This window comes from Anguilla rostrata, chromosome 4, assembly GCF_018555375.3.
Source record: "Anguilla rostrata isolate EN2019 chromosome 4, ASM1855537v3, whole genome shotgun sequence".
Taxonomy (NCBI): Eukaryota; Metazoa; Chordata; class Actinopteri; order Anguilliformes; family Anguillidae; genus Anguilla; species Anguilla rostrata.
Genome location: NC_057936.1, coordinates 12,872,034 through 12,891,124, shown reverse-complemented (window position 1 = coordinate 12,891,124; position 19,091 = coordinate 12,872,034). Strand labels below are relative to the sequence as shown.

The following is a 19,091-nucleotide window of genomic DNA, read 5'->3' as shown; positions in this document are numbered from 1 at the left end:
TGTTAGTTAGTTAATGTTAATGACCCGCGTAATTTGTATTTGAGAATTTGATCATGGCTTTGAACTTGGCAGCGCACACTACATAAATATTCATACTGTTTTGTCAACCGCGCATTGGTCAATGCAAATTAGAAACATTCGTGACGTCACGAATTTGGTCTCAAAACCACCAATACCAAATACTCCTCCAGGTGGCAATGGCGAGCATTGTATAGTTTTTCGGAAAAAATATCTAATTCATTACATACATGTATGAAATACTTTTAACATCAATGTGTAAGTTACCTTATAGTCTTTGGTCATAATATAAGCATTTTAAAATCATGATTTTGACTGCACAGGGTCTTTAAATATCTTCTTTGTACAACAAAGCTGCCATCCTTGCTCCATGTCTTGATGCCATTAATGGATTTTACATCGAAAATGGAATTACACAAACCAGTATTCTGCGCAATGTTGGCAGACAAAGGCAGTCAAATTACACTGAACAAATTTGATCTTGGAAAGAAGCAAGACTCATTGTATAGATATATTATTGTTTTATTCTATTAATGAAATGTAACTGGCATTTCAATACAAAATTCCCCCATTTCAGAAGTTCACAGCAAACGTCCAAGTATGGGTCAACCAGCTTGAACAGGGCATTTACACATAGCCTGGCTGGTTTTTTAACACTCAAGTTATAACTTAATTGTAATGCAAATCTTTGGCATTATGTTCATGACACTAAATATACTAAGAGAAACATTCAAAATATATTAAGTCATCTCAGATCAAAACAGCTCTTCCTGTAAACAAGGTCCTAATTACAAAAAAGGAAGTAAATGGATTTTCATCACAATGCATTGACCAGCAAGTGCACAGTGTGAGAACATAGAAAAATAAGTAGCATTTGAAAAGTGAGGGCCTGATAAAATTGTACAATCATCCCACACTTCCAGTTCAGAGCAGACACTCAATGTATACCAAATTCCCACAAACAACACACCAGTTATAGATTCACGAAGGCAGAGACCAAAGTCATTCATTGAAAAGGTTTCCAATAATTTTTTAAAGAAAAATTCTGCTTTGGGGTAAAGGAAACATTGCACTGACTTTCTGACCACACAAAACAGGTTGTTTTATGTGGTGTAAAAATAGGTTAATTTTAATAAAGATGGGTCAGGGTCTGCAAACAGAATGTTGTTCTGAATCCAAAAAAGGAATGGTGTTTCCATGTTACTGTATATAACTCCTCTTTAATTTAGAAGCCCATGGACAGAACCTGCTACCAGGGCTTAGAAGAAATAAATAGACACAAATTGAACAGTACTCAGAATGCTTGCCATTTTAAAGGGGAGGGTCATACTACAGATAGCCATTTTCAACATCCAGAGACATTCCACAGGAGGAGGAATGTAGGAAGATTAGCTCCAGCTAGTGAGGGAGGAGAGGGCACCCCGGGTGGTTGCCTCCTGAGGCCCAACACGATAGCTGGCTTCTCCCAAGGCATTAGAAAAATCACATCCCATGAAGACCAACCAGGCTTCTGAGAGCAAATTCCTAAGTGTCTCTTAAAACAAACAGAGGAGGCAGCACTCTTAGCTTAACCCTAACAAGCAGGCCTCCCGTTCCCACGTATAGCTTCCAGCGGGCCCCCACTGGCACTAATACTGGACCACCATCTGCTGTATAAATTTAGGTTGGCCAACACTTAGAGTGCGTTCATCACCATTCACACAGTACTGTGTGAAACTGTCATTGCAGAGTGGAACATTCAAGGGGCCATGGCCATAGGCTGCGGGCCATGGTACAGAACCCAGGGGAACCCCCACAAAAGAAAGTCTTCCTTTGAGCAAAAATTGCATTTTTCTATTTAAAGAGAACAATGATAATTCTGACAGAATCCTTTAATTCAAGGAATAACCAAGGTGGTGAAAAGCCACAGGGTCTACCAGTTTTTTTGTTCTGACCAGGAAAATCAGCAACAGAAAAAACAGGCGAGGTGAATTAACCGTGTAATAAACTACTTTAACTGATAAGTTCATGGTGAATAACAGCAAAAACCAGAAGACCATGCAGCTCGTCACAACAAGGGTTGGTTCTCGTGCCATGTGAGAATGTACAACCAGCCTTACAATCAACAATGTACAATCAACCTTATTGTGTATACAAACACAATATTCCTGAACAGGCCACTGTAGCTTGTTTGATTTTATAAGGGAAAAACAAGCGCATCAGACATTTGGGCAACTGCAGACATGAGACATTGGAGAATCTTCTATTGAAGGCCACAACCATGTCCTGGAAAGTCAACACTCTTCACATGCACACTCACACAAGAAGCAGCAATTATAAATAACATATATCATTAAGAAAAGGAATACACTGTACAGTTATACAGTCTCTCACTTGCCCTGTGCAACCACGCGAAATACTGTCGAAGTACCTCAAGATTCAAAGCCTCGCTTGCACCAGGCAGATTTGTAAAATAATGACATCAGCAAAGGTCCATTTTAATGCAGTGAAGCATTCAAAGAGAGCTCAGCTCTCCTCTACACCCTCCACTACAGTCCACTTTTGTGAAACTGCAGATCTATCCTTTGAGAGTCCATCTTTCTTCCAAAACTTTGAACTTTCAAGCAACATTAATATGGCCATCAGAATCTTCCATCCCATAAAAGCACTGGGGAAGAAGCCCCGTCCATGAAGCAGGAGTCCCTTCTCAGGTGTGCCGGCATTCTGAAAAATCCCGCTGTATGCTCTAAATAAGGATTTCCACCATTTCCGTCTCCAGGCTTTCTGTGCTCTTCATAGGCACAGGGGTTTGTTCCAAGTGATCTGAATTGGGAGAAAAGGTAAGAAATGTTAGGTTGAGGCTTGGTGTTCACAGCACACATTCACATTCTTTAGGAACACTGACAGGCCCATTTGGCGATGCTGAAAAGGTGATTTCAGGGTCCTATGAGAAATAATGGCAGTCAAAACTATGCAGGAGAACCACTAGATCATTAGATCAACCACTCTGATAACTTCATACCATCTTGGCAAATGGAACACGTATGTAGACTGCTGGAAAATAAGTGACTGCTCGCGTGCCCAAATGCATGGCCAGGATGCCACGTAGCAGAAAATGTAAGAGACCAGGGGGAGGGGACGATCCACGGAGGCACACTTACTAAGTGCCGCTGCTGCACTTGAGCAAATAGGTTTGAGCAGATCAGCAAACAGGCTGTGGTGTTTGCTTGGAACACACATACAGAAGGACCTTGGTAGTGACACGCACGGTCAAGGTTTCGTATGCAAGGGCTCTGGCTCGAACGGATTAGCATGCCGCCTCCTGCGCATGACGCAGGCTTCGGGTTATATTTTAACCACCGGAGTACATGCCTGCTCCATTGTTCCGAATTTACATTCATAGGTTTTATCCACGTGATCCCTCTAGCACATCTCTTGACATTTGGCCTGCTAAACCCAGCCTCCAAACAGGTGTATGTCAGTAGATGAGGTCCTTATCATCAGAACCCACATGGTGAAAAATATAGCAGAAACATCATATGAAACCACCAAATGCCAGGACAAGTGATCTCTGTTACAAGATTGGTGTTATATTTGTGTTGGGAATAGGTAGCAGGGTGCAGGATGGAGTATGACCAACATGCTTTCCTGTGAAGATTCTCCGACTGGAATCTCCACGGCCCTTCAAACCAGGGATTCCCAGTGTCTGAGTCTGAGTTAAATCAGCGTGTGTTGTTGTGTGTTGTGTTTTCCCCCCATTACAAAGGTTGATACGTGGCCTTAATTGTGGAACAACCCAGTGTATCCACTAGCAGAAGACTGAAAGTTGCATTTCAAGGTGAAGTGGGATTACACACCAGGGGCAGGTGAGGGTGCAGCGTTGGGCTCCTCTGTAATGCGATCCTCCTGGGGGGGCCCGTCAGACTGGGTGCTGCAGTCCCGGCTGAGGGGCTTGGGGACGGCAGAGGGCGAGGACGACACGGCAGCTGTCTGGTCATCCGAGAAGCTCTTCCCTGCCACAGAGAGAAAAAGAGGAAGCTGGTTAATTACTGGCCCACACATTCCTTATGTACACACTTTTGTTCCGGGGTAGGCCCCTTTTTCTATTTTGGCCTTTCGGAAGGCAAGCGGGGGGCAAAAATTCATTCCATCTCAAAAGACGTAGTCTATTTGAGGACAGCAGAGGTCATCCTCTCAGTAGCAGGTTCTGGCTGGTGACACCATGCAGTCACCAGCTGTTAAGCAAATCATGCGTCATGAGGGTTCAACATTCTTTTGGGACTTCCGAGCGGCATCTGGCCACTCACCTTTCCCTCGCTGGAGTGCTGGGAGTGGGCAGGTCTGCCAGCTGGGGGCGCTGGTGCTGATTGAGGGCACGGACTTGGCGGGGCGAAGGCCCTGCTGCTCAGCCTTGCCCTGGTCCCTCCGCGAGCGCTGCTGCAGTACCTTGATCACCGCGTCCTTCTCCAGGAGCTGTGCGTGGAGAGCCCGAATCCTGCAAGACACAGACAGAGAGCACAGCTATCAAATACCAACCCCCCATGATCTTTCAGTCATGAGCATGACATTCATCTTCAGGCAACAGACTGATCAAGTTGAATCTGATTTAAATTCAGTGCCGTCTCTTATGCTGCTGGTTGAACCTACGACATGAACCCATGAAGGGCAATACAATCATACCAAAAAGGTTTTTAAACTGAGACTATCCATTTCTTGGTTTAATAATCAAGATTTCATTCAGTGCTTGAGCTAGGGAGAGGAGTAACGATGAATGGACGGTCTGAATAGCCATACCTATTCTCCATCTCCTGGTGCCTGTGGTTGGCTGTCGGTAGGTCCTCGTTGAAGCTGTTTTTGGGAGAGTGGCATGGGGAGTGGTTGATGATGGTCGTATCCCTAGAAGAAATATTGAACCCTTTAGGAATGTCCAAAGAAGGTCAGCATCAGGCCTGGAGTAGAGTTGCAAGAAGCCGGTTCGTGCTTGGATGAAATCCCTGCACGGCACAGTTAACTGCTGTTGATGCAACGCCCTGCTAAGAGGCTGGTCAATTGGCGTCGCGACCGCTTCGGCAGGCATGAGCGCTCACCTCTGAGCCGCCGCCGTGGCAGCTGCGTCCATGGCGAACTGGCGCATGGTGCTCTCCTCCAGGTACTTCTGTTCCCACTTGGTGATGTCAGCCTCCAGGCCCAAGATGCACTCCTCCCTCTCACGCAGCTGCAGCTGCAAGGGGGAGGGGCTCAGCCCCGAGGACGGGAGGGACCCCTGGCTAAGAGTCTGTCTCTGAAAGACGGGAGAAAAGACAGCAGTTACCACAACAACACTGACTAAGCAAAGGCTCTAGAGATCTCATTTGTTAAGAAACAGTTATTAATATTCAAAATACTGCACACATAGTATTCGTGTAAAATGGGGGCATTGAAAGAGTGATGTTTCTGCGTAAGAGGCGTGGCGGTCCACCGTCTCCTCACCTGCTGAGCGCGTAGGGTCTTCAGCTCCTGCTCCAGCCGCGTGCGGAGCTTCTGCTCCAGCTGCTCCCGCTTCTCGCAGGCGGCCTGCAGCTGGGCCAGGGCCCGCTGCAGCCGCTCCACCTTCTCCACGTAGGCGCGCTTCCGCTGCAGCTCCTCCTCCAGCTGGCCGCCGCGTGCCTGCGCCGAGCTCAGCGCCTGCTCCAGCGTCTCCAGCCTCCGCCGCTGCTCCTCCCCGGAGGCCCTGAGCCGGAGCACCTCGCGCTCCAGCCTTTCGCGATCCCGCTGCTGCTCCTCATCTGCGAGAGACCAAGAGAGAGGGAGAGGAGCTTAGCGAGGCAGCCGGTCACGTTACACCGTTTATTCCTTTTAAATGCCGGCAGCGGCAACGTCTGATTTGTTGCTCCCTTTTCTGGATACTTGGCTTTCTCTTCTAACATTCCTTCAATATCGTGAGGATTATACCATTAAACAAAAATGCCCTTCCATGGAATTCCCTTAAAAGTCAAACAAATGACCGTGAAAAGAACTGGGCGGTGTGGGGGGGAAGTGGGAGGTGTCACAGAGATGCATTCTTTTTTTTCCCTGCTGCTCTCAGGACATTGGCCCCTGAAATCTGAACAAAGGCAGGGTGCTTGAACTATGCAAGCCTATGTAGCATACAAGACAAGTGATGGCCAGCCTGGCCCAGCCATGGCCCTGTGACCCAGGTTCAGGCCCACTCCACCTCTGGATTAATCAAATTCCAACCACTTCACCAGAAAACAACTCTACAGCCCCAGAATACAATGCCACGGAAAGCTCAATTTCCTACAAGAATGCAACTGTGTCACCCCTGTTTCACCCTGCTTTCTTCTTGCTTGGCTCAATGAACCTTCCCTAATGCTTTTGCTTTTTGTTGCTTGAAATGTTCTAATCCTCAGAAGAGCTATAAAGCAGTTGCCCTTCCAGTGCCCTCTCAAAGCCAGCACCCATTGCGCAACCCAAATTCCTGCAGTTCGGGCAGAATGCAGACTTCCTACGATCCACTTACGTACCCAACAAGCACCTCTTTGTGCTCAGCAGAGCTTTGGAGTGCCTCCGGGCCAAACAGAAAACAAATAAAAAGCCGTATATCTTAACCAAATCATACTGCGCATACTCAGCAAATAGCCCTAGCAGCCGCAAACATTAAACACTCCAATTGAGTTCGACTTGTTGGTTCATTCTGCAGTTCCTAAGAGTACAGTGCAGGTATCTGGCATTAAACAATTAGTCTACCCAAAAGGAGCTGGCTTTTTGACAAACCCCCAACATAGTTGCATTACATTTTGTCTAGAGATGGATATCAATTCTGAAGACTGAGACAGTTCTACTCCAAATAAATATTGGAATATTACAGTTCAACTGCAGCCTTCTGAGGTTCAGCAAAGTGCTGATGCAAAGGCTAATTCCATTATGTAACTGGGGATTATTTGAGGGAGATAAGACTCCTTTCCAACGGCAGCCTGTTGGCCCAGTTTTTTTCACTGGTGTTCCTTTGTAATGTGCAGTCACTTGGAAATACTGAAAACAATCCCCTTGTGAAGTGCCACTGTATATTATTATGAACATTGTGCTGAGTTGGTTGTTTCCAAAATATTTTACCTTGGGAAATCTCTTTTAAAATCAACAAGGCGAGAAAACTCACATCTCCGACTATAAAAACCCAGAGACACCCAAGCCAACAGGGCCGAGTGCCATTGGCTAGTCTTTGGGATGGAATAAGAAAAGTCATACATCTGAGCAGTGGGAGGAAGCTCTTGCCCAGTTCACAGGACCAGCCTGAATTACCTGCGGAATCTGAAGAATGCAGCCCGCGTTTGCCGCTGCTGTGAATAATAACCGCTGTTTGAGTGCCAAGAACAGCGCTCAGCGGGGTACAGAGAGGGGGCAGGGCTGAGCAACCTCCCCACGAGGCCCCTGCCATTCCACAAGGAACTGCGATGCGGAGAACTACCATTCCCATAACCCCCCACAGAAAATGGGCTAAATTGGCCACAACCTAAAGTTTTGATCCTGTTTTATGAGGTAACAGTTAATACTTTCTTCTTTTTATTTAGTCAGAATAAAGTATTCCTCGTGTATATATGCAGTTAAACAACGGACTGTCCCAACCAAAATACAGGCCACATGTTAAACAAAGACAATCATCATTTTTCCACCCAAAATTCCTTCAAGACTTTGTGTTCACTAGGGAGCGTCTGCATGTACTTGCACCACTGCTAGCTAAGGCAAAGAAACCACAAATTATCCAAAGGTCAGGCCCTGCATCAGTCTTCTCTGGGGACAATACATGTTTAACAAACTTTCCCACAGAAATTGAAAACACATTTCAAGTGAGTCAGAGGACTCAAACCTCAAAAAAATGCCAAATAGAATAGGTCCATCTCAGTCTAATATCTGAAAAAAAATTAAGTGTTGCGACAGTCTCACGCCACTCTGATTGTAATACCGCACATATAATTCCTTTATGCATAAAATGTGCGTGGCTGTCTCAAATTAAAGCTTCTACACTTACTTTGTTCAAGGAGTCTGGCAAAGACAAGCTGGTTTTGGTCTGCAGCTTCAACGTCCTTAGCAGCTAGTTGTTTGCTAGCTGTTTCCAGGCGGTCTACAGGAGAAAATGAGGTCAACTGAGAATTATCCTTGGCCAAATGACTGCAAACGCTCAACAACTCTTCTCACACAAACATTGAAGCATTCAGAGAAGTTATTGATGGGTAATGCTGCGATTACGCCTGCATTGCACAAGCATAGTGTATGAGGCTTCATGCAGACTCAGATTAACACGCAATGTAAGTGGAGCATATTTTAGCCTTCTGACACTGTTTGTGCCAAGCTGAGTTGAGCTGGGGTCACTAGATAGTTGCAGGGGCTATTTAGCTAGCTAGCCATTTAGCATTCTCAAAATAATCAAAGATAATACTGGGTTGCATTAGTATTGCTGGCATATTTATTATGTACTAGCTACCACTTAAAATAAATTAACATTTGCCATGATCACCATTTTCATTAGATGTGTACATCATAGCGCAGTCCCCACTCCCCAGCATAGAAAACTATGGCCAATTCCGTTGACCGAGTTTGGAGAGCCGAGAAAGAATGTCCTGGAGCTAACCCTGCGATGGTTTGGCTTGGCATAGCGACACACTAAGGCCAGTGCAGAGAAACTGAACTTAGCCTTACCTCGCAGGTCTCTGTTGAAGTCATGCAGCCTCTTAATCTCAGCCTCCAGCTTGTTCCTCATCGTCTTCTCCAGAGTCTCCCGCTTTGCTGACCCCTTCATCAACACCTCATAGGCCTCAGATATCCTCTGAATTTCCTGCTCCAGCTGAAAGAAGGGAAAAGGAAAAGACAGGAGTTTTTTTTTTTTGTTACAGACTATTGAGATGTTTCAGATCCTATAGAGTCATAGCAATGTCTCAATTTCTCCAGAAGACAAATGAGCTCATGCCTCAGCCTCGGGCTTAAACATCACACGTTAATGAATAAGACCAATGGGGAGCGTGCCCGATTCATCACACCCGTTCATCACACACAAGCCCACAAGCGAATCACTTCAGCCGTGGCTCACATAGAACTACGACTGGAATCAGCATTCCTAAAGGTCTCCGGTCTCAGGAGCAGTCTTGAGTTATTCATTTATACCCACAGGCAGAGTGCCAGCTCAGTCAGCCAAGGAGGGGGAAACAGGCCTTGCCAAATACCTACCAGCCACCGCAAAAAGAGAGCATGACTCAGACACATGTGTTCTGACAAACTTACTCCAGGGCACTGGGCTGTCTCCGCACCTCTAATTACCATTCTTTAAATGAGGACGGAGACCAAGATGATGCAAACTTTCTGAGACAAGAGACTTCCTAGAATACACCCAAAAAAAAAAAACGACTAAAAAAAGAAACCTCAGCCAATTTCCAAAAATGTTATTTTCCGACCCATTCCTTCCACAAATACATTCATGTGGGTCTTTAAAAAGCCTAAATTGCAGGAGAGAATGCATGCGGGAGATTTTTTTTTTTATCTTGTGTATTCCATGGCTTATGTTTTTGTTTTAAAGGACCCTGAATTCTTCATTTTCACAATAGGATCTCTGTGGCCGAATCAAGAAGGGGGTGAAAAAAAGCATGCGAGACATGAGGCAACATGTACGCGGCTGGTTGGGGGTGAAAGTGAAAGAGGCCTTTCAGTCTTAAATAGCAACTGTTAGGGGTTGGTCTGCTGCTGGGTGCACTGCCTGCCTGTCAGCTGTGACAAGGTCAGGGGCCCCTCATTTCTCCCTGACATCCCCTCGATTAGACCAGACATCTGCAGCCACTTGGGGCACAGGCACACACACACCAGGGGCAAAATATAAGTTTTTTTAAAAATTTTTATAATGCTCTGGCAGACTTTCAATTTTCTCCCCGTCTCAGGTTACAACTGTTGGCCGCATCTCGAGCACAAAGAGCAAGGCTTTCAATAAACAATGACGGGTGCATCCTTCGAGACAATAGCTAATAGACTTCTTAGGAGACTCAATGGCTTGTAACAATCAAATTACTTTTCACAATTGGGATTTTAGATGAAGCAAAAAGACTGGCTACCCACAGCGTGTCTCTTTAACAAACGACCTGCAATGAGTTAAAATAAAAGCAAAGGGAATGTTAAACTTCATAACAAGCCAACCGTGGACAAACTTGATAAAGATTCAGATGTTAAACAGAGATGTGGTTCCAAAAGGAAATAAAACCTCTTGCGATGTCTCCATTCCACATATTCAAAACTGGCTAAAGACCTAATCTTACTGGTATGCAGAACTGGCAGAGTCTACTTCTTCATAATTTCCTAAATCCACTCCCCTCATGAGCCATCTGAAAGCCTTAAATCAAATTCTCTCATACAGAACTTTTCCATGTTGGAAGCTGCACTAGACCTGAGGGGACAGGGCAGTCGGTCACATCATAACAACCGTGTTCATTTTGTTTCAGATGTGGATTCCTTACTTGGCAAACCGTTTTACAAATTTAATTTCTATCAGCATTCCGCGAAAGGTATCATGGATTAAGGATGGAAGAAAGCACATCAGACCACGAGAACGCTGGCAGACGGCAGTCCTCACCTTCTGCAGCCGGGCTGTCTTCTCGTTATAGCCCTCCAGCTCCTTCCTGAGCCGCTCGTTCTCCCTCAGCAGCGCCTCCATCTGGTTACCGCTGAATCCGTTGTGAGAGGTCATGAGGTCACTCATGCCGGCAGGGGTCAGTGTGGTTCGGACACAGGGACGGACTGCCTGTGGTTGAGCCTGCATGTACCTGTGAGGGAAAGGGCATTGGTTATTTTGCTTCTATCCAGTAGGCTACTCAAGACATAGTTTTACCCGATTCAGCCCACAAAATTGTGTGTATTTCAGACTTTTGCCATCTGGGAGAGAAACGGGCTGTGATTTTTTTTTTTACTTCCTTCACCGAAGGACTACAATGACAGAAAGACCAGGATCATTTTACATCAGTCTTATCTGAGAAACTAATGCAAGGCAAAAAGAATGTTTGTGAAACTCAAGGTCACCAAGTGTAAATTCCGACCGCGAATTCCATTTAAAACGTGTTCGTGCTAGCGGTGCTATCTATGTGGCATCATCACGTGGTCTTGAGAGAACTTCTCCTACCTGTGGTGCTGAGACTGGAAGGCTGGCGGCGGTTCTCTGTAGTAGTGCCCGTGCTCCTGCGAGTGGCTGAGCATGTATCCCGGAGGCCTGACGGAGAAGGGGTACTCTGGTGGCGGGCCCTGGCTTTCTGGCACGTGGTGGGGGCCTTGGCTGTCGTGCGCACTGTGATGGACGTGGTGCTTCGACAGCTGGGGGTAGCTGTGGGAGGAGCTCAACAACATGTTGGCCCTGGATCCGCTCCTCTCCAGGGAGAGCTGCATGAGGCGCTCGCTGAGGGAACGCACGTGCCCGTGTTTCGGGTCCAACAAGCCCTCGTCCTGGTTGCCGGCGCTCCCGTGAGCAGCCTCGTACGCAGCCTGCTGCGGCCCCATCTGGCCCCTCTGAGAAGCCAGGTACTGGGAGTGCACCTTAGCCTCCTCGTAGGTGGGCAGCTCCTCTCCGTGGAGCTGGTAGAGCTGGCGCATGGAGCTCTCGGAATGCTGGTAGTCCGTCTGGTGCTCCTGGCCCTGGGGCTCCTGGCGCGCCGACATTTTGAGGAACTGAGACTCGTCCTGGGCCAGGCTCTCCTGGGAGGAGCGGGGGCTGCCTGCGCCCCCGCCGCTGCCCCCTCCCCGGAGGGCCTGCTGCTGGATGGCGAGCAGGGTGCGAGTGTCCGTGGGGTTCCCGTAGCGGAGCTGCTCCTGGATGAGCCGGTGCAGGACCGTGCCGTATGATTCTTCTGCTGTTCTCATTGCAGCCGTTGTCGATGCTAAAGGCACTACACAAACTAAGGGGTTTCACTTCAAAGGGGACACAGATCTAGAAAGAACAAGAAAATCCATCAGCATCCTATTGCATACAATGTACAAGTTCAATGTAACTGATGAAACTTGGAACTATTTTTTACATCACTGCTATAAAACCACATCAAGTAGCCTACACGTACCAATCACAGCCTCACAATTGGACACATTCCAATTTCCACATTCCAATGTCCAATTTCTGCAAAATTGCTAATAACATAAAAATGGCACATTTGGCCAAAGCAAGAGAAAGTATGCAGTAAACTACAAAAAACATAAATGCATGACATTAATTCATAGAACACCGTTGAACCGAATATGCTTGCAAGAAGAGGAACAAGAAAGAGGTAGAAGCAGAAGAAAACACTGCATGCTTCTTTACCTGAAGCAAATGAGGCCAAAGCAAATGAGACGAGCAAACTGTAAAACCAAGCTGCATCGCTGGGATAAACGCTCAGTGAATCTACGGCATGTTTTTCCATGGCCACATGCGCCCTTGATACAAAAACAGGGCACATACCAGTCGTGTCTCTCTGACTCAACGTGCCCCGACTTTCATAGACTATTGCCATGGCAACATCACGTTTACTCCCAAATATAATTGAAATGGCCCTCAAGGACCCTTATGCTGTTTTGTGCATAATACCAGACGGGCCCATAATATTTAGAAACAAAGGCACTGCGAAAGCAAACACGAGGCAGTTGAATACGTTTAGTCAGCCAAATATATCCGATAGTAACTGAATAGTATAAAGCCAGAGTAGCCTAGACTTAAAAATGCATGAGAAATAGGCATTTACAGCGCGCAATTATCAGCTAAGAGTAATAACTGCATCATTTTCAACGCATAATATCAAACCAATTTTACCAAGTTAATTTTATTCTTTATAATGCAACTTTTTTTTTACCACAAAATTTTAATCTAGTACAAAGTAGCCTATAGGACTATGCGCATATATCTCACGCCCCTTCCTCTGAATATAAAATATCGGCCGCCAATTGTGGGTTTTTTGCAGCCTGTAAAACTGTGTCAATCATTTCCTGCTGCAGACGTTTGGCAATTCCATGTCATTGCCTCACAACGACCATGCTAGTTTTTACAAGTCGCAAATACCAGAAGTACGTATGCCTTTTACAAGTAGCAAGAACATAGGCTAGACAGCGCGGTACGTGCTCTGCGAAATGCTATGTGAAGTTATCTGATAAGAACTGTGACGGTTGTACATTCTGTGATAGCAAAAGAATTTATAGCGCAATCAGACTAGCTCTCCGACCTGCGGCATAACTATCGAGTTTTAAAAAACATTCCACTAGCAATAACGTTACATTCCATACAATTCAAGCGTACCAGCGATCCAAGTGCTGGAAACTTTTAACACAAACCAAAAATATATGAAGGCATATTCCACGAAACCAAAAATAAACAAACACAACTTCAGTTCACTAACTTGTGTTATGTAAGAAATGCTGCATTTAGAAAAAATAGCTTTCATGAAACGTCAGGAGAAATTATTTTACTAGTAATCCCAAATCCATAACTGTATGCTAATATTAATAGTTCGGCGAATGCGAGTTGAAAAATATCTGTAGAACATAAAAAACTCACCAATTCACAGATTCATTTCTGTAGAAGCATATGAGCGGCTTTGGTGTGCTTTATATTCCGGATCAGTGAAAGTAATCCTCAATTTATTCACTCAAAATCGATTCACATCCGTAAGAGCCCCACCAACTTGTGTGTACGTGGTGATAGAGTGTGCTAGCCGTAGACTGAGCTCGTAGAGGAGCGCGCTGCGCTAATAAATAACTGAGAGCTGATTGTTCGCTGCGGCCGGAATGTTTGGAATGCGAGAGCTCCAGGTTCCTCTGGGATCAAAAGCGAAAGGGGAGGAGCCTGGGAGGCGGCGGGGGGGGGGGTTGGTAGACCAAGTGAGTGTAGTACTGGCTCCAACCATCTAGTCGGCGTGTGAAATCCCCACTGGAAACGAGCTAAAATGACTGTTTGAAAAGCTGTATTTTCACTTTTCATAAGACATAATTAACACACTATCAATGGGATTGCATAATGACATAATTACTGGATAGTTACAGGTGTGGGTAGAGTGTGTGTTTTTCGGTCATGGTGTAGAATTCTTTTTCACAGTAATTGCTTGATTTGTTTCCCTCCTGCAAATTAATATCTAAGAAAACTTTGTAAATGGCAGACTAGGGTATGACTGCTAGGTGGATAAAATATATTTTCTCTGGTGTCATGTTTTTCCAATCTATCCCGGCAATGTCAGAACTGTACAATTTGGAGTCAGTGGTCAGGTGGCACTGGATATTGCCATAGGCTCAAATCAAGTACACTTTTGAGGTAACTGCTACGCTTGCACTCATTTCATAACACCTTGGTTAATGTTTTACGTGTGGTACTCGTGAATTGTAAAATATGAATGATTTACCATTAGAAAATACCTAGCAAAACAGGAAGCATTGGGAATGTTAAGGACAACACCCATTCTGTTGCAAAACACAACAAGCAGAAAGACTTACAGTTTGCTTGGAGCACCACTGCACTGTGTGCATCATGAGATTGTATGATGTAAACCACCTTGACTGCCTCTAAAACACGCCAGACATTATGTCTACATGCCCACAAGGACAACACGGTCCCAATGCCATTGTGACAAGAAACATGGCCATTGGGGATTTAAAAAAAAAAAAATTAAAACCTTTATTTTACCAGGAAGTCCCATTGAGATCGAAATCTCTTTTACAAGAGAGACCTGGCCAAGGTAGCAGCTGTATAACATCACAACATATTAAAATGCAACATATACAACATGATATTCAAAAATCCACAATAGTACAGAAGAACAGCTATATGGGATATCCTGAAGATTCACACACTTAAGGGACTTTTTTTAATGGTCATTTGTTCCCATGTGTCTGGTCAATATTTAAGCTGCACCCCGTGCCAGCGGCTGCAGAGTGCATGTTTGTGTGTACATGCAGGAGCGTGGTGAGTGCAAGGCAGGCTGCCGGCCAGCTGTCCCTCGAGTAAAATACCCCCCTTAATCACTGCTCTGAGAGATGCATTGTTCTCACAGCACCAGACATTATAGAGCGAGCCTTACCATCTGCTACTGCCACCCTACCCTCCCCACCCCCCCAACCCCCCCCCCCCCCAAAAAAAAAGAAAATTCAGACTGCAGTCCCTGCCAGCACCCACATCTTACAGAAAGACACATGTAAGGCATGTGTGCTTCCTTAGATTGACAGCCTGATCCTTGAAATAATATTAATTACACTTAATGTTTGTGTTAAGTGTTCACAAAACAATGATACTTGTCTTGTCAGGTTCACTTCATCAAATATTTTTCTGAGTACTTGACACTTTTTACATTACATTACAGGCATTTAGCAGACGCTCTTATCCACAGCGACTTAAACAACTTTTTACATAGCATATACATTATATCCATTTATACAGCTGGATATATACTGAAGCAATGCAGGTTAAGTACCTTACTCAAGGGTACAACGACAGTGCCCTACCAGGGAATCAGAACCAGTGACCTTTAGGTTACAAGACCAATTCCTTAGCCATTATACTACAATGCCGCCCCGAATGTGGACCCATGGCTACCATTTAAACAAGCTTGACTTTCACATTCAAATAGCGTCCTTGTAGTTTACATGACAATAACTGGCAATTGACCACATTCACAGGTTGAAGGCTACAGTAATCATTCTGACAGTGTATTCTGTGAGATGTCCATTTCAAAATAAGCACAGAGAATGAGATGTCACTACACATTTGTGCAATATTTGCATGACATGGAATGAGATACAAATAGGACCCTTCTTGTTATATAGCCTGGCAGCTCTGATGTTTGCTGGATGAATTGCTTAAATAATTTGTCTGTCTCAGTGTTACAACAGCATCGCTCTACTCTAGAGGTCAATTCCACAAACCGCTGATGACAAGACCAGGATATATGCCATAACTGCTGACTTCGATTACATAGCTGTTTTATTGGCCTGAATCTTACTAGAACACCTCTACTGTTACCAGGAATGTTCAAAAAACTTTTCAAAGAGGTCCATCAAAACAAAAGGATGAAAGTGCATTGTCAGATCAATCATCGGTATGAGCTTTGAACACCCACAAACTACAGTATTTCCAGGCCCCCTCCTGGGGAAGGCCGAACCATCAGAAACTGTGAATGGGCCAAGCTTCACAGTGGCCGCACAGGGTGCCTACGGCAGGGAGCGTGGGGAGGACCATCCTCTGATCAGAGGTGAGAAGCAGGGAGCTACGGACCATTTCCCTTTGTCTTCCTGCTAGGGAGGAAATTGCCACATTCCTCACATTACCATGTCAATGGGCGGCGACTGAATCTCCAATAATCAGGAGGCAGCCGCTGACATTTTCTAGCCAATTACGGTTTTCCCTGTGAACAAAGGGGCAGCAGGCAGCATCCAACTCATCCATGTGGAGACAATGGTGGAGACATGCATGCATGCATACAGTACACAACTGGCAGCATTACAGAAAGCATCATCAAACTCTCTCCTCCCAGTGTCTAAACATCATTATTCTGTAGGCGGTTTATTTAAAAAACCCTTACTCTTTCTACTGAAGCTTTAGGTGAAGTGAGTTAAGAAAATCTTTTGGATTCCTTGAGCTCTGGGAATTTCCATTCTGCTCAATCAAATAATGCCTTGTCTTTCTTTATTGAGTGGAACTGGACAAAGATCAAGACTTGAAATCCCTCTAACTCACTTCCTAAGGTCTTCAGGTGCTGTGATGGGTATTAAGAGAAGTAGCCCTTGACAGTTAAAAAAGAAGCTCAGTTCATTGTGTAGGTTGGACATACGACTGTAATTATGCACTTCTCAACAACAGGCAAAACAAAACATAGGGTATCCTGAAGAGTTTGTTTGTCAAACAACACGTCTGAATTGTAGTTACAAGTGTGTGTGTCAGTGCACCATGTCCAAACTCTTGGAACTTTACAACATCTACCAACAGAGAGAATTCCACACCAAACAACGCAACACAAACAAGCTACTCAGAATGAGGAGCAACTACACAGTGTGCGCGGGTGCCTGTGTGTGTGTGTGTGTGTAGGGGGGTAGGTTTTGTGCCATTTAAACAATGGCCCAGTGCTGCATTAGTAACTGATCCAGCAGTACACATGTAATTTGAAATATATTCTTGTTCCTGAATAACAGAACAGTCATTTTGAAAGTAAATTTTGTATGTTTGTGTCAGTAAGTGTGAAAGTATTATTTTTGTGTCCGGTAAAGTATATTTTTCAACATTCATATTTTTTTCACAGGGCATTGTGATTTGTTTGAACACAAAACCTTAATAAAATACTTTAAACAAGCCTTTCTACTCATAATATATTGCCCAATACTTGTCATTGAACAGAAGCTTATTTTTGTCTTTGTTCCCTTGATCCACATGGGTAAAACTATAAAAACAGAGGGAGCTCTATAGAATTTTTAAAACAAGTGTCCATATGGCCCATTTGCAACCTTAGGTATTTTTTTACCTTAAGAGGGGGCATCCATTCAGCTTCCCTAATGCTGTCAGTAATTGTGTAACCTGGGGCTACCAGTAGGCAGGGTTTACAGCAAGGTCATAGTGCAGCAGCTGTGTGATTGTTATCTCCAAAGTCATTTATTACTGGCCTCTTAGTCTCCCCCACTCATCCGACAAACCAAATCCATTTTGGACAGAAGGCCGGAGCACTCTGCTAATGACAGAAATTACTGCCCTTCTCCCTCACCCCAAACAGCAACTGCAAGGCCACACAATTATCGCTCAGTACATACAACAGGCCATTTTCACTGTAAACTCCCAGAACCATATACCATTGTCTTATCTCATTGTCCTTCAACAACTCTGTCTCCAAGAATACTTCCAATGTTTGTACACCAAGAATTAATATTGTACCGTAACAAATACCCTCTTTCTAATTACTTTTCTCTGCTTCTTTCATATACACATTATTAAAGTGTGATACACTGTTTTACTACAATGTAAGAAACTGCTCTTGGTTAAGCGGAGAGAAAATGTGTATTTAATTTATTTCCATAGCTTGACTAAGAGCAGTTCATATAGAAATAGGTTTCTTCATTAAGCTGAAATGCCACTTAGAAAAACCCTTAGAGGCTAAAGACAGACTTACTGCGCAGATGCATTGTCCTTGGTGTCCATGCACTGTTGACACCTTCTCTTTAATTACAAGTATCTGTGACTGAACTGAAACTACAACCATAACAGTGGGCTTTAAAAACAGGTTACAAATTAATTTTATTCTTCAATACACTAAGTACCGCTCTGGGATAAGCCAGGAGTTTAGAATCTGCACAAAGCACAATGGCTGGCCTTGAGTCCCTGATTTCAAGATGATATAATATAGGCCTACTACTAGACACTACTGTAATCACAGTTAATTTACACTTTGTTTTTGGTTTATTGCACCGACCTGACAAATTAAAGTAGAATTGGTAACAACACACTTAAAAAACGGTTTTCATGTACAACAGTCGGTTTCCATTCAAATTTTGAACAGGTAATCAGCCTTTTCAGTAGTCTTATCATCTGACCTACTCTGGAACAGTAAATAGTTTGTCAGAACAGGCCATGCCCTTTTCCAAGCAAAGAAGTTCAAGGATTCCATGATCTCAATGTGGCAGAAAAGTATTTCTGCAGCTCATATCTTTCACAAAAAAATAAATAAAATGAAATCATTGTTCATTCGCACCAAAACATATTTTTTTGGGAACCAATTTCAACCTTTTATCTCTGAGGAATGTTTTCAGGCAGTATTTTTAGACCCACTTTTCTGTGGGGAAAACAAAGTCATGAGTTCACAAATGTAACGCAATCACTCTATATTCATGATAAAAATACATATTATGAAAACAAACATGTTCTGGACAAGGTGTACTATTCTATGTCAATTGAGTGAACATTTACTGAAAACCCCCCTTGGCTCAAAAATTAAATCAGTCTTTTATTTCATAGTTTATTTCTTCTGCATTTATGCAAGTGAAACTTGGATTTAATTTCTTTTTATTTTTTAATCACATCTCGCAAAGGCATAGAAATTTAACACGGAAGCAAGAAGGAACTGTGTGTCCAAAACATATGCACGCTTATCATCATCATCATTTGGCAG

General features: G+C 44.2%; 1 protein-coding gene across 1 annotated transcript; it reads right to left on the bottom strand.

Moving 5' to 3' along the window:
• Window positions 1–519: 519 nt before the first annotated feature.
• Window positions 520–11,935, bottom strand: amotl2a (angiomotin like 2a). Its single transcript, XM_064330744.1, has 10 exons — window positions 11,126–11,935; window positions 10,583–10,772; window positions 8,671–8,815; window positions 8,003–8,095; window positions 5,467–5,762; window positions 5,085–5,278; window positions 4,792–4,893; window positions 4,305–4,492; window positions 3,855–4,010; window positions 520–2,820 (listed from the first exon to the last, which is right to left on the bottom strand). Exons 1-10 carry the CDS (start codon window positions 11,854–11,856, stop codon window positions 2,744–2,746), a joined length of 2,172 nt encoding a protein of 723 aa, XP_064186814.1. The 5' UTR covers window positions 11,857–11,935; the 3' UTR covers window positions 520–2,743.
• Between the last annotated feature and the right edge of the window lie 7,156 nt (window positions 11,936–19,091).